Source organism: Sceloporus undulatus, chromosome 1, assembly GCF_019175285.1.
Source record: "Sceloporus undulatus isolate JIND9_A2432 ecotype Alabama chromosome 1, SceUnd_v1.1, whole genome shotgun sequence".
Classification (NCBI taxonomy): domain Eukaryota; kingdom Metazoa; phylum Chordata; class Lepidosauria; order Squamata; family Phrynosomatidae; genus Sceloporus; species Sceloporus undulatus.
In genome coordinates, this window is record NC_056522.1 from 375940339 (window position 1) to 375954992 (window position 14654).

At 41.2% G+C, this 14654-nt stretch overlaps 2 protein-coding genes across 2 annotated transcripts in view; one reads left to right on the forward strand and one right to left on the reverse strand.

Moving 5' to 3' along the window:
• The window catches only part of WDHD1 (WD repeat and HMG-box DNA binding protein 1), a 192105-nt gene that overhangs the window by 125286 nt on the left and 52165 nt on the right, over positions 1 to 14654 (forward strand).
• Positions 1520 to 3701, reverse strand: SOCS4 (suppressor of cytokine signaling 4). The gene has a single exon (XM_042450988.1). It carries the CDS (start codon positions 3586 to 3588, stop codon positions 2278 to 2280), a length of 1311 nt encoding a protein of 436 aa, XP_042306922.1. The 5' UTR covers positions 3589 to 3701; the 3' UTR covers positions 1520 to 2277.

A 14654-nucleotide genomic window follows, 5' to 3' on the forward strand; every position in this document is an offset into this window, starting at 1 on the left:
AATGAGGAAGGAGACTTAAATCTACGAAAGCTCATGCTGCCAACTTCTTTCGTTCAGTTACTCGGGTGCTACAAGATCCCCAGCAACTGTTAAACAAGAGATATGATGATCTCATTCTCCATGAGTTTATCTCTTTATTTTGGTCTTGCTTCTCTTTGTGCTACGTTCGCCAAAATCCTTTTTTGCTGTCCTGATTTTCTGATTGCATTTCCTATGTGCAAATTTGTGTTAAGTTTGCCTCATGTGGAAGAGTCTACACTGGTCAGAATACTTGGAGCTACTCCTGTATTCTGGCCACAAAGCTGACCCAAATTCCCCATTACCACAGCATTCCAGAGTGACACCAGGCAGTTGCCCACACATGCATCCCACCTGCCACTGCCGCGACACATTGCTTCCTCTGAGGTTGGTAATAAGGTGCCAGCATGTGGCTAGGTGTCTTGTTGTGTCTTCAGAGGGAGTGAGCCACCATGGTGGCAGCAATGGGCTCTGGATTTTTCTGAAAGATCCAGAGAAAACTGAGTTTTTAAAAACCGAATTAAGGTAGGGATGGCCTGGATTCAGTGCAGAGCTGGCCTTCCCAAATGAAGACAGTCTACACTCTGCTTCATGTGGACAGGGCAATGTGTGGGGGGAAACCGATGTAAATAGCCTGTGTAGATATGTTCATCATTTTTTGAATTAAGACTTTCTTACCTGTAATAATTTCCTTTGCACGTCGATTAGTATGTTCTCTCCAGGAATCTTCCGCATGACTCTATGGCCAAATTTTGCCAGAGGTTGTGCTGGAGGTCCTGGAAATTCCTAGAGAGAACATATCTCTAGGCATTTGTAGGGCCTCCAGCACAATTCTATGGTCAACGTCCAGCGGATGTTGACCATAGAGTTGTGTTGGAGGACATCGAGATTTCTAGAGATATTCTCTCAGGTCAAAAAAAATAGTGATTTATTTATTTACAGGTTTTCCACTTTCACTGGGGTCTTGCATCCCTAACCCCAGAGAATGTGGAGGGGCCACTGTACTTCCATTTACGCTCTTCAACCTCCTATTAATATAATTTTGAATAGGCCCCAATACCATGGAAAGATCTGAAACTTTTGACTCTTCCTTTCAACTTTCTCTTTGCCAGTCCTCTCATTTTTGAGAAATCTCTTTCTTGAAGTCAAATAGAAACTGTATTGGGGTTCTCTTGCATCTTCACCCTCATGTATAAATTCTCATTGGGAATACTACGATCAAAGAAAATATTCTCTGTAAAAATACGTTGTGGGTATGCAGGACTGGGACTTAGTACATTTCTCATCCCGGTTACTGTCCACACTTTCTGGGGAATGAGAACATCTGCAATGATATACTGTAGACAAAAGATGAACTTATAGTGTGCGTGGAACATAACATAATGAGAGTTATAATGCACAGGACAGTAACTGAGCAATGTGTTAAGGAGAGGAGTGGCTTTGCTTTGGTAGGAGGGGAGGTAACAGAAAAGTTAGAGAATGGGATCAATATAAAGGGTTTAAAGATTATTTTAATCATATGCACACGTGATAATAAATTTGCTCAGTCTGTATCCAGCCTAAGGCCCCTTTGTGACTAGTGCTTGAAGGCTTTGCTCCTTGTAAAGTAAGCATTAACTCACACTCATATCCTTTAAAATAAGGAATGATCTTAGTAAACAACACATATGCCCATGATTTGTAAAAACGGTTAAAAAAAAGTTGTGCCTGTTACCAGATTGTTGTAATCTGGGATCTCAAAAGACAGAAAACTTCAGTCACACAAAAGAGATATTAAAACACCTCCACAGTAGCAGCACCAGCGTTATAAACAGAAATATTAATTTTACTTTTTGTGGAGAGGACAAAGTACTGATTTTTAAATAAAGGTATAAAATACAAATTAGTCACTCTGGAGAAGAAAACATCGCATACAGTGTTTTAAACATGCCTGTACCGCATATAAATCACAGTTTATAAAAGGCAAGTCAAATTCAATTTTGACTCATCTTCCAATCTAAAAGCTTAGGCTTAAGTGAAAATTTAACAAAAACAAAAAACTACTTGAGCTTCAATAAAACCCTAATACAACCAGTAAAACTACAGATTGTGTATCTTCACAAAAAAACCCTGCCCACTGGGGCTGGAGAATAAAAATCATCTGGACCGTAAAACTCAGGCAGAGTTCAGACTATAAATAGTACCATAATAGGGGAGGGAGACCAACCTAACTCCTCTCCCTAACCTTTTAACAACCAAAAAGTCATAATTAAATGTCTTTTAGACTTGTTGTTCTGGTACATCAATCCTGAGGACTCTAACTTTTGACTTATAATGATATTCTTTCAAATATAACTTCACAGATGGAGGAATGGGAAGGGCATCTATACCATCGTATGTTGTACAGTTACAAATAACTGTCCTGCATATATGTTGGAGAGAAAAGGGGAAAGTCCTGTTTAAAGGAGTAGAGAGAAGTGGCTCAAAGAACATACAAGAGCTTGGATCTTTGTAATGCTCCAACAGACCAGTAATGTCAGGAGAATGGAAGACGCATGGGTCATGAGCATCAAAGCTGAAGTTGTGATTCCACTGCTCAATCCTGGCATGTAGGGAACGACTGTACCGCCTAAAACTAACAGAGAACAAGTAATCTTCCTGAGCAGAGTCTCGTAACAAAAATGTCCCTTCTGGCTTTCCATCGAGAAGTGCTTCTGCAGCGTATTTATCCATCACCCCCCAGTAGCATGGGTTGTTATTGATCTGAAGGAGGTCAGGAACAAGACAATGAACATAATCAATCTGGGTGTGATACTTTGGTGGTGTTTCCAGTTGTAGCAGCTCATCATCGGTTTCCCATCGTGGCTTATTTCTTTTCCTAGAGCTGGTGCAAAGCATCATCATTTCATCATCAGAGTCCATGTCGCTTTCCTCTCTGCTGTTCTTTAGCTGCCTACACATGGTGGATTCACCCCGAGGATCAGATGTACAAGACGCACTGTCACTGATGTTACATGCCTGCAAAATCGCCGACCCTCCTCCATCTGTACTGTCAACATCCCTCAGTTCTCCATCCTTCCTTTCCCCTGGCAAGGATTCCAGACTCAGCCAACTTTCAGATTTCTGTTTGACAGGGGCAGTATGACGTTTAATTAAATGCCAACGAAAGGCTAGCTCAGATCGTGGTGGAAAAGGACACTTGTCCAGCATAAGCTCACTGATATGTATTTTTCTCTTTGATGGAAGCACTGAAGAATGGCGACTGCTACAATTCTTTATAGGAAAACATTGTCCCATAGCATCCTGCAGTTTCTGTTTAAGGGAGCGGCCTAGGAATCTGTGGCCACATGAACGTTCCAAGTCCAGCTCAGTTGAGGAACAACTGTGTTTCCTTTCCTGGTTCCTTAAACTACACGAGGATTTTCCTGAGGTGCTTGCCGTTTCGGCATCAGAACTGCTATCGCTCCTTTTTGACCAGGAAAGTTTCTTTCCACTCCACACATATCCATCTTTTCTGTCTGCACTTCTGCTCCGGCTGGTTTTAGGTCTAACATCAGTATTTTTAGAATTCTTTTCTTTCTTTTCTGCCATTTTTGTTGTGGTCGTTGTTGTGACAGACTTCACAAAAACTCCAATACTACTGTTGCCAAATCCTTCTGTCCCAGTTCCTGTCCCTGAAAGGATCCATCAGGTACTTCTTGGACAGATCTTTGAAAAGAGAAAAGAGAGCAGTCAGCTTACATTACAGCTTATGCATGACATACAGCCCTGCTTCCCATAAATACAAACCCTAGGCCAACTCTTAAGCATCACAGCTAGACTGTTCTGACCACTTCCACAATGAATATATATCCAAATCAGAGAATCCAAGACAGAGATCATGTTTCAAGATGCTGAAAAAAGTATATTTATCTTATTCCAAAATAAGGAATCTCCGAAAGATGCATCTCCTAAGCCTAAAACTTGATGACTTGGTGGAAACAGAGAAAATACTATATACAGTCAGCCCTCCATATTCACGGATTCTTCATCTACAGATTACATCCACAGAAATGTATTTTTTTTGAAAAATATATTTCAAAAAGCAAACATTGATTTTGCCATTCTACATAAGAGACACCATTTTACTATACCATTGTATTTAATGGGAACTGAGCATCCACGTTTATCCATTGGGGGATCCTGGAACCAAACAGCAGTGAATACCAAGGCCACTGTATTACCAATGTTACAGGGCGTAGTAACCAGAAATTATTTGGCACTGACTAATGGCACATAAAGAATCAAGGGAGTTTATTAAAATATTTTTTAAAATTAAAAATCTAATTACTCAGCCCTTGGAAAAAAGAGGGGATGGAGAGATTGTCTGTTTGGTCCTTCTTGGTCTCCCATAATTGTTCACTAAGCCCTTGTGGGACTTGCAGTCTTCAACCTTAACATTCACCTTGTTTCCTTTCTAAGCAAGATCTTATCATCATCTGTGTTTAGTTTGTCAACTGGCCAGAATTGTGCACTCAGTGCAGTCTGGTTTTTGGTAGAGTACCTCATTTTCTTGTTTCTGCCTTAGTAAGGATACTCCCTAATTCTATTTTTTCCCTTCATACTTTCAATGTAATATTCCTGGCATATGCTCCATTTTATTCCCTCAAAAATTTAAAGACAAGTTTATTTGGGGTTCTTCTGCCATCATATACAACAATATAGTCCCACTTAAGTAAATATAGTTGGCCCTCCACATCTGCGGCTTTGACCTTTGTGGATTTGTTTATTTGTGTTTTTGATTAATATGTCCTCTCCAGGAATCTCTAGGTCCTCCAGCGCAACTCTGCCAGAAGTTGACAGGTCCTCTAGCATTATTCTATGATCAACTTCTGGCAGATGTTAACCACAGAGTGGCACTGGAGGACATGGGGATTTCTAGAGAGGTGTTCTGTCAGGCAAAAAGAATAGTGAAGCCAAAGGCTTTCATGGCTGGCATCCATAGTTTTTTATGGGTTCTTCGGGCTCTATGGCCATGTTCTAGAAGAGTTTCTTCCTGACATTTTCGCCAGCATCTGTGGCTGGCATCTTCAGACAAATCTTCTCTGAAGATGTCAACCACAGATGCTGGCAAAACGTCAGGAATAAATTCTTCTAGAACATGGCCACAGAGCCCCAAAATCCCACAAAAAACTATAAAAAGAATAGTGTTTCTTTATTTGCGTTTTTTCCACATTCACAGGAGCCCTTCATCCCTAACCCACGAGAATGTAGTGGGATCAATGCATATACACTGGGAAAAGCAGCCACCATTTAAACCCTATATAATTTAGATTACCTTAAAATAATTTACTCAACAATTAACACCAGCTTCTTCAGAGTGTGCCAGCTTAGATAGCAAATAATTAGGGTTCGCTTTGAGAAATAAATAAATAAATAAATAAGAACTACTTGAACTGAAATGAGGCTTGAAGCTCAGTTGTACACATACTAACTCAGAAATTCATGTTAACTCAACAGGAATCTTTCTGCAGCCTTGAAAAAGTTAGATATGGTGAAGTTCTGAACACTGAGCTGTAATATTAGTGAACATCTTCCTAGAAGAAAACTATAATTTAATACCTTCAAAACAGGAATAACTTTTGTGACCATACACAACAAGAAGGTGGGAGCCTGTTGTCAAAAGTTGTCCCAATTTGATTGATGATTGATTTCCACCAGGTTCTTCCTAATGTTTAGGTGGAATCTCTTTTCCTGTACTTCGAGGAAACTATAGGAAACTATTGTATTTGGGGTCATGGGAGTTGGGGGAACATGGGGAATAGCTGTGGGATTTTTTTGCAGGGGGTGTAACTGGGGTGTGTTATGTGGGTCCTTTGTTGTTGTTGCTGTTGTGTGTCTTCAAGTTGTTTCCAACTTATGACAACCCTTAGGTGACCCTATATCATGGGGTTTTCTTGGCGAATTTCATTCAGGATGTCATTGCCATCCTCTGAGTCTGAGGGAGTGTAACTTGCCCAAGGTCACCCAGTAGGTTTACATGGCCAAGCTGGGATTCGAACTCTGCTCTCCTTGAATCCAACACTCAAACCACTAGCTTCCCACAATTTTCCACCCCTGGTTTATACAGACACCACTGTCACAAAAATCCCTTTTTTCTTTGGAACTATACATGATAGCACTTTTATAAGCAGCAGACTGGAATAGCCATAATTGCCACTTAAAAGGCATTGGTAAGCCTCTGGAGCCGCTCTCCCGTCTTGTGCTTCCAGACAAATGGATCCGTGGGCGATGGTGGTCTGAATCACACAAGACAGAACTCTAACCCAATTAGTTTTCAAGGGCTGCCACTGTTATCAGGTTAAGACAAACAAACTGGAGATTGGGTTTAATGCCATTCTGGGAGAAGGGATATTTCCGCAACCCCTTTTTCGCTTTGCCTGTCTTTTGAACAAATGCTGCATTCATGCCACTGAACCTTTCAAGAGCAAAAAACCCCCAGAAGAGAAACAAAGTAGGTCAAGAAGTATAACATACTCAAAGATTCATGTTATGCTTGTTCAATATTAGTTCACATAAGCATGATGTTAAGAGATGCTATTCTGTAGTGACACTTTCAGGTCACTCTCAAGACAGAAATTAATTAAAAATACATAAGTCACAGACTTAGAATCTCTTGTCACTTGCTTTTCAAAATGAATTTTATTTTTAAGGATGTCCCCAAGGCGCTTGAACTATCTAGGCTTTACATATTGAAGAGGATTATATAAAATCCAGTTCCTTTACTGAAAGCAATTTTAAAAGATCATGATGGGTGGATATGCTTTTTAGGTATTGCAGAAAGAAAGAAATGGCATTACCAAAATTAAGCCTTCCCCAAGAATTAACTCATGCATGATAATGTGCTTTTATGTGCCTTATTCAGAACTGAGTTTTTATTCAGGGAATGAAAAGGCAGACAATTGGAAATGTAATATTTTTTTCAACGCATACCTCAAGTGTATTTGAACCTTTGAGGCATTTTTGCTGAGCCTTTTAATTATTACATTATTTATAAATCAGCTTTAAGACAAGGTGTCTTGCAAATAAACATAAAACATGACATTAAAACTGAACAGCGTGTACTGTCTCAGCTCCACTAAAGTTGGGATAGAGACACCGTCAAACCAATTTTCAGACACAACATTGTAAAACTAGAGGATTATAAAACTGGTTTAAAGGACAGTAACACTAAAAACAGTCAGGGGAAATTTCTGATGAAGAAGTCCATACTCTTGTCATGAGGAGTATATGGATCAAGTCACCTCTTTCTCAGATCTAAAGAGATGGAGAGACACTGTACAGTACAGGCATGCCACAGTTAACAAAGCCTCTGATAAAGAAGCCCCCTTTTACAAAATCTTTTTATGCCCCCAGGAACCCTTCTTTTAGCCTCATCTTTCGTTTTTTTAGCAGCATTAGAACAATGGTGAAAGAGAACTAGAGAAACACAGACTTTCAGTATTGAGTTGCAGGAGGGTGTCTGTAATAAACAATGTGATAAATTAGTGGTTCCCAATTTGGTACCAATGTTTTGGACTTCAGCTCCCAGAATCCTTGACGACTGGCCAAAGTGGCTGAGGCTTCTGGGAGATGAAACCCAAAAGCCTGGAGGAACAGAGCTGGGAAACCACAGTATAAATCTTGAGATGTGAATCAATAGGATTCTACTCTAGCCGACAGCTGAGTGTACCTGCCTACAAGAGGCAAGGTAAACAGCAGCTGCCACCAGAAACCCTTACTGAGCATGTGTGAAGCGCAGAACAGAGAGACAACGGGAAGACCAATAAGCCTCCTCACTAGCTTCCCCCAACATGTTAAAAAGCACAGATATGTAACTTTGGCTACAAAAGTAGAAATCATAAGGAAAGCAAAGGCTGGTGAAATGGGAGGAAAAATCTCAGGATTCATTTTGGAAGAAGCTGTCAAGTGGTTTCTGGAAGGTTCAAAATGTTTTGTTTTTTACTTATGGAAGAACCGCCTGATCTGGGCTCAATCCTCACTTTGCCATCCAAACAGGAGGTGTGTGATCCACAGTTGAGCAAGCAGGATAGTACTGTAAATGCCAGTACTCAGACCCAACCCTAGCCAGAGATACTGTGTGATGGTTACCCCAAGCAATTGAATTGGGCTTTTAGTTTTGAATTTGCTGAAACACGTCAGAATTTGCTTAAACACATTAAACTGCTCTTCTTTCTGGTGCATTGGAACCCTACTCTTCCCATGTTATTACTGCCTTTGGTACCAATGCTTGAGCACTGAAAACATAGGCAGGATATGACGGGCCAAACCTGCTGTATCATGCCCATGGTTCCAGCCCATTCCCACCCCCAGCATCTACCTAGTCAGGTATGGCAATGCCTGGCGACGCCAATCTCCACAAAGGCCCCTGCTGTGGCCAGTAAGAGTGGAAATGGGGTGCCTGGCTTTACGCACATGGCCTGGGGTTCCCACCAAACACACCTGAGAGGGTAGCGGGACAGAACGAAGGGTCTTTTCTTTACCACACAACTAGCAATGTTCTGGGTGTGGTTTTGGTGCCTGTTAAAATTTTGCTTATTTAATCAAATATTTGCTGGTTTTAATACCCAGCAGAGTGGAATCTAGTAACTGCTAAGATTTCCACCCCAGGATCCTGTGTTGCATCACACAGGGTATTGCTGAGGGTTGTTAGGGAAATGATGAATTTCCCCAGAATGGGAGCTACTGTGAATGGAAGGAATTCTGTAGAAGGGCAAGACTGGATCTAAACTGAGCATCCCACAAATGGGACTATTTACTGGAACTAAAGGCAAGCAATGTCCACAAACAAGCACATTCTCATTCCTTGTAATAATCTCCAAAGTGGTACTTTTCCCATCCTCAAAGCTTTTTACTGCAAGAAAACACTTTTTGTATTTAGGTTTTACTGGATTTTGATATTTAATTTATTTTGGAATTTTCTTGGTGAATAGGAATATATAGATATTTTAAATTATAATCCTGGCTTCCATGCACTTGTTCAAAATTAAAGCTGTTGCTTTTCAACATTGTTGGCTTGTGCTTTTCTGTTCCAAATGAAAAATGGAACTGGCTGCCATCTACATTATAGTCACGGCAGTGCACACCAAAGGATTTAACCTACTAGTTTTTATATCAACACTAAATAATAGAACAGGGTTAGAAAGGAACCCTGGGGGAAGGGGAACAGAATGGAAACGTATCCATATTGACTGGAGTTTGTTATGGGCTCTTGTGCAAAATGCATTCCCATCTCTGTCAATTTTGCCTGACACCAATTTACTGTATATAGCAGGGTTAAGTTAGAAGACATTTCCTGAACTGCACACAGAAAGCTATTCTTGCACACAGAAAGCTAGCATGTCAAAGAAGATTTCCAACCTTGCTTTTCCAACCTCTGGCACACATTCTAGTTTTCTATGAATACGATGTGTGTTCATTTGGGTGCATTTAAGTGGGTAAGCCACTGCTGAAGTCCAAAGTGCTATTTTACACAATGCATAATTTATTCATGGATGTGATAGCAAATAATTCAGATGGCTTTAAAAAATGGATAAGGCAGATTCATGAGAGCTTAGCAATTCTATCAGTGACTACTAGCTGCGATTGTAGCCAAAGCCTTGCCTTGCCTGATTGCTTTCTCTTTTAACTCATCGTGCCAACAGTCAACATACTCTACGGCGCTTTCTGTCATAAATGTACCATCTTCATAGGACAGTCTTTGAAATGTCTTTGGCATTTTCTACTTGCTCAACATTTGGCACCTAGATTGTTGACTGAGACCAGCCATAATCCACATGTTTTACTGATGCTTTAAGATCTTTATTGACTCCTAATGCATTTCTGGGCACAATTAAAAGTGAATGTGTGTGGTATAGTGGTTTCAGTGTTGGACTATGACTCTGGAGACCACTGTTCAAATCCCAGCTTGGCTATGTAAACCCATTGGGTGGCCTTGGGCAAGTCACACTCTGAGCCTCAGGGTAAGGCTATGACAAACCTTCCCTGAAGAAAGCTGCCAAGAAAATCCCAAGATGGCGTCTTGGAGTCTCCATAAGTCAGAAGCAATTTGAAGGCACACAAAAACATCAATGAAAGTGTACTGAAAAATAAGTCCCACCCTTCCCAATGGCTTGTTAACTATGGGCCCGAACAGACAGGCCAAAATAAAACTGCTTCAAGTCACTTTGGAGGTATGCTGTTTAAATGATGCATGCGTCCTAAGAGGCCGGAAGCCACGCCTAAGGACTGGAGTGCAGCTTTGGCACGGCTTCTGGCTTCTTAAGATGTGTGTGTCATTTACACAGCATACCTCAAAAGTGACCTGAAGCTGCTTTATTTTGGACTGTCTGTTTGGCCCTTATGGGCCCGAACACAGGCCAAAATAAAGCTAATTCAGGTCACTTTGGAAGTATGCTGTTTAAATGACACATGCATCTTCTTAAGAGGCCCTAAGTGGCACTAAATCTGTGCTCCAGTCCTTAGGATTGGAGCATGGCTTTGGCACAGCTCATGCATCATTTAAACAGCTGACCTCCAAAGTGACCTGAAGCAGCTTTATTTTGGCCTGTCTGTTTGGGCCCTGTCTGTTTCAGCCCACCAGAAACTGAGGACTCACTGTTTCTATCATACATTTATACTGGCCATGCTTAACAAGTTTTCAATTCAACAATATCTAAGCGGCCACAAGTATACAGGACTGAGCCAAAGCTTTTATTGTTATTGTTATTCCACCTGCTTCCCAGTTCGGCATTTAGTGTGGTTTATAACATTTAAAACAAGCTTATTTAATTAAACTACAGTGGGCCCTTGGTATCTGCTGGGGTTTCATTCCAGGAACCCCTGTAGAAACCAAAATTAATGGATGCTCAAATTCCATTATATGCAATGGCATAGTAAAATGGTGTCCATCATATAAAATGGCAAAATCAAGGTTTGCTGTTTGCAATTTATACTTTTGGGGAATATTTTCAAGCCATGGATGACTGAATCTGTGGATAAAGAATCCGTGGATGTGGAGGGCTGACTGTATAAAAGAATTTAAACCAATTAAAGCATAAACTATTTAAAAAACCAAAATGAAATGAAAATCCTGTACATTATACAAGGCCCATTTCTCTAAGAAATCAATCCTCAAAGGCCCTGACAGAATGAAAAGGTCATAAGAAGGGAGTTCCAGGTCCGAGGAGCAGCCACAGAGAAGATCCTCTCCTGTGTCCCCAACAGGTGTTCCTGTGGGGATGGTGGGATAGAGAGAAGGGTCTCCCCAGATGATCTCAAAACACAGGCAGGGTCATAAAGGAGAATAAGGTTCTTCAAATAAACTGGACCTGAGCCCTGTAGGGCTTTATAGTTCATAACCAGCACTATGAATTTTGCCCAGAAAAGTACAGGCAGCCACTGGAGCTGTTGCAACAAGGGAATTGTGTGCTCCCCATGGCCTGCCCCAGTTAGTAATCTGGTGGCAGCTCTTTGTCCAGGCTGAAGTTTCCAAACACTCTTCAAAGGGACATTAGAGCATGCTGAGCACATTACAATAATCCAAAGCAGATGTAGCTGAGGCATGTGTCACCATAGCCAGGTCTGGCATCTGACAGTGTTCAGAAGGAGTACTATGAGGAGCGACTTAGGGAGCTGGATACATTTAGCCTGGAGAAGAGGGTTAAGAGTAGATATGATCGCCCTGTTTAAATATTTGAAGGGATGTCATGTTGAGGAGGGAGCAAGCTTGTTTTCTGCTGCTCTAGAGAACAGGACCCCGAACAATGGAGTCAAACTACAGGAAAAGAGATTCCATCTAAACATTAAGAAGAACTTCCTGACAGTGACAGACCTGTTTGACAGTGGAACACACTCTCGCAACCTGTGGTGGAGTCTCCTTCTTGGGAGGTTTTTAAACAGAAGCTGGATAGCCATCTCCCAGGAGTGCTTTGATTGTGTTTTCCTGCACAGCAGAAGGGGTTGGACTGGATGACCCTTAGGGTCTTTTCCAGATCTAAGATTTTATAATTCTACTTTTCTGCCCAGCCATATGAACCTAAAATCTTTGGAGGCTCTTGTGAGTGGCAAAGCTCAGAGCAGGCACAGAGTGCAGGGCAGGCAAGACCTGAGGATGTCTTCTCAGGAAGCTTCTCCTCTATTCTGACTTTCAGGCTCTATTAAGTGGCCAGGGAAAGGGGGAGTTGTTGTTGTTGTGTGCCTTCAAGTTGTTTCCAGTGACCCTAAGGCAAACTTATCATGGGGTTTTCTTGGCAAGTTTCTTCAGAGGGGTTTGGCATTGCCATCCTCTGAAACTGAGAGAGTGTGACTTAGCCAAGGTCAACCAGTGGGCTTACATGGCCCAGCTGGGATCCAAGCCATTGTCTTCAGAGTCACAAACTAATACTCAAACCGCTACAGCACACTGGCACCCTGAAACTGGGAGAGATTGCTTCTTAAAAAAAAAAGACGGCTTCTCATATGGTTGGCTTCTTTTTCTTCAAATAAAAGTGGCAATGTATTTTATTTTGTGAGCCTGAAGTCAGGGAACTGTCTAATTAGGAATTTGTAAGCTATTCTGGCAGAAGAGCAGGATATAAAAACTCTAAATGAATGAATGAATGGTAAGGATGCTTTTTTAAAAAAATACATACTTGATATCATGCTTAGTGAGGCGCTAAGAAAACGCAAATTATTCTACAAGTATATGCCGGAAATCAGAAATGTCTCCTTTCTCTCAGATAAGGAGATAGGAGCTATCCATACAAAAATAATGGGGTGGGGGCGGGGGGTGGGAAACGGTCTAAAGCAGGCTTTCCATCTGACCTTCAGAGCAAGGATTTCACATAAAAAACGGCACATTCCTTCTTCCTGGAGCCCCCCTTTCCACTTCTTTATTAAGCTGATTGCGATGATAAAAGAACAAAGCTCTCAGTTCTTCTCTCCATCTAATTAATCCTTTCCCGTTATTATATTTGCCCATCATAATATTGCCACAGAGAGACACCCAGTCTCCCTGCCCTGCCCTGTTCCCCGAGGGTACATGAACTGCTTTCTCAGACATACGTTTTTCTCTTTCCAGTCAATGAATGAGCAAGAGAGAAAGGGACGACATTTACTACACGTTTCATTTTGAAGGCTACAGGAGCCCCCCAAAAGAAAAAAATCCACAATGCAGAATAAATACTTGTAAACTTATCCAAAATGCTAAAACTACTGTAGTTTTAGACTGTAAGCCACCTTGGATCCCAATAATGGGAGAAAAGCAGGATACAAATAATATTAATATGATGATGATGATGATGATTACCTGGAAACATATTCAGGGGTAGATGTGTTGGCTATATAGCAAAATACAATAGCATCCAAAATCCACAAACCAGTGATACCTTCATTCAGCCAGAAGGGTCCAAAACACACTGCAGAAACAATCCAGTCTGAGGAGTTTATCACACAAAGGAGATTTATCCCTTGAATATCCCAGAAAAATCACGTAATTATGCAAAACGATTTCACACACCGCACAAAACCTGCCATTAAAGTGGCTACAAAGAAGCATTAACACACATCTTTCTACTTTCGGGATTTCAGTGACAATGCATTCCCAATATCACTTTATGAGAGTAATTGCATGTGATAATCATTCGCACAATTGCTCGCCATTTTCGCTTTATTAGCGAGATGCTTTACATGCGCTTTAATCTCTCTTTAATGTCAAAATTAGCCCCAGTGTGATAAACTCCTGAGACTGCTTTAACTGCCCTGGCTCAGCGCTAAGGAATCCTGGGAATTGTAGTTTGTTGTGGCACCAGAGTTCTCTGACAGAAAAGGCTAAATGTCTCACAAAACTACAGTTCCCAGAATTTCCTAGCATTGACCCAGGAAAGTTAAAGTGGTCTCAAACTGGATTATTTCTACAGTTTGTTTTGGACCTAACCCAGATTATTGTAGGCTGTTTATCTTGGACATATCATGTGGCCATATGACACACTGGAGAAGACAATGTGCTCAGTAAAGGGGAAGGCACTCCTGAGCAAGTCTTCAAAAACAGCCATGCTAGTCTGGAAAGCCAGCATGCAAAGGGATCTTTGAGACTAACTGAAAGAAAAAAGCTGGTATGCAAAGGGATCTACCAGCTTCAGTTAGTCTCAAAGGTGCTGCAAAATCCCTTTGCATACTGAGTTCCCAGAATTCCCTAGCATTAAGCCGGGGCACTTAAAGTGGTCTCAAACTGGATTATTTCTGCAGTGTGGTTTGGACCAAGGTTTGCAACATGTATTTTGTGCATTTCGGTTGTCTGAATAAAGGTATCACTGTTTTGTGGATTTTGAATGTTGTCATACTTTACAGTATTACCTCTGCAACCACGAGGAATTAAACAAAGCACTTACATTTTAACAGGGCAGTCAGATGACAGAAAATGTTGATCATGCTTGCTGTACTAGAGAGGAACACTCCTATGAACTAGATTCATGCGAGCGCAACACCGTGCCTTGCCTTGTTCTCCTTTTCATCCAGTTCCACACGCCCACGCCCAGCTTTATCTCCCTCTCTCTTCCCAACCCAAGGATATTTTAATTAAATAAATGTATATAGCTTTAGGTCCACTAATGCCAGCCATACAGATAAAAATGAAAGGCAGCACACAGATATTAAGTAAA

Bases quoted from the DNA above. Each gene is read 5' to 3' on its own strand.
- SOCS4 (XM_042450988.1), bottom strand. From the start codon at position 3,588: ATGGCAGAAAAGAAAGAAAAGAATTCTAAAAATACTGATGTTAGACCT.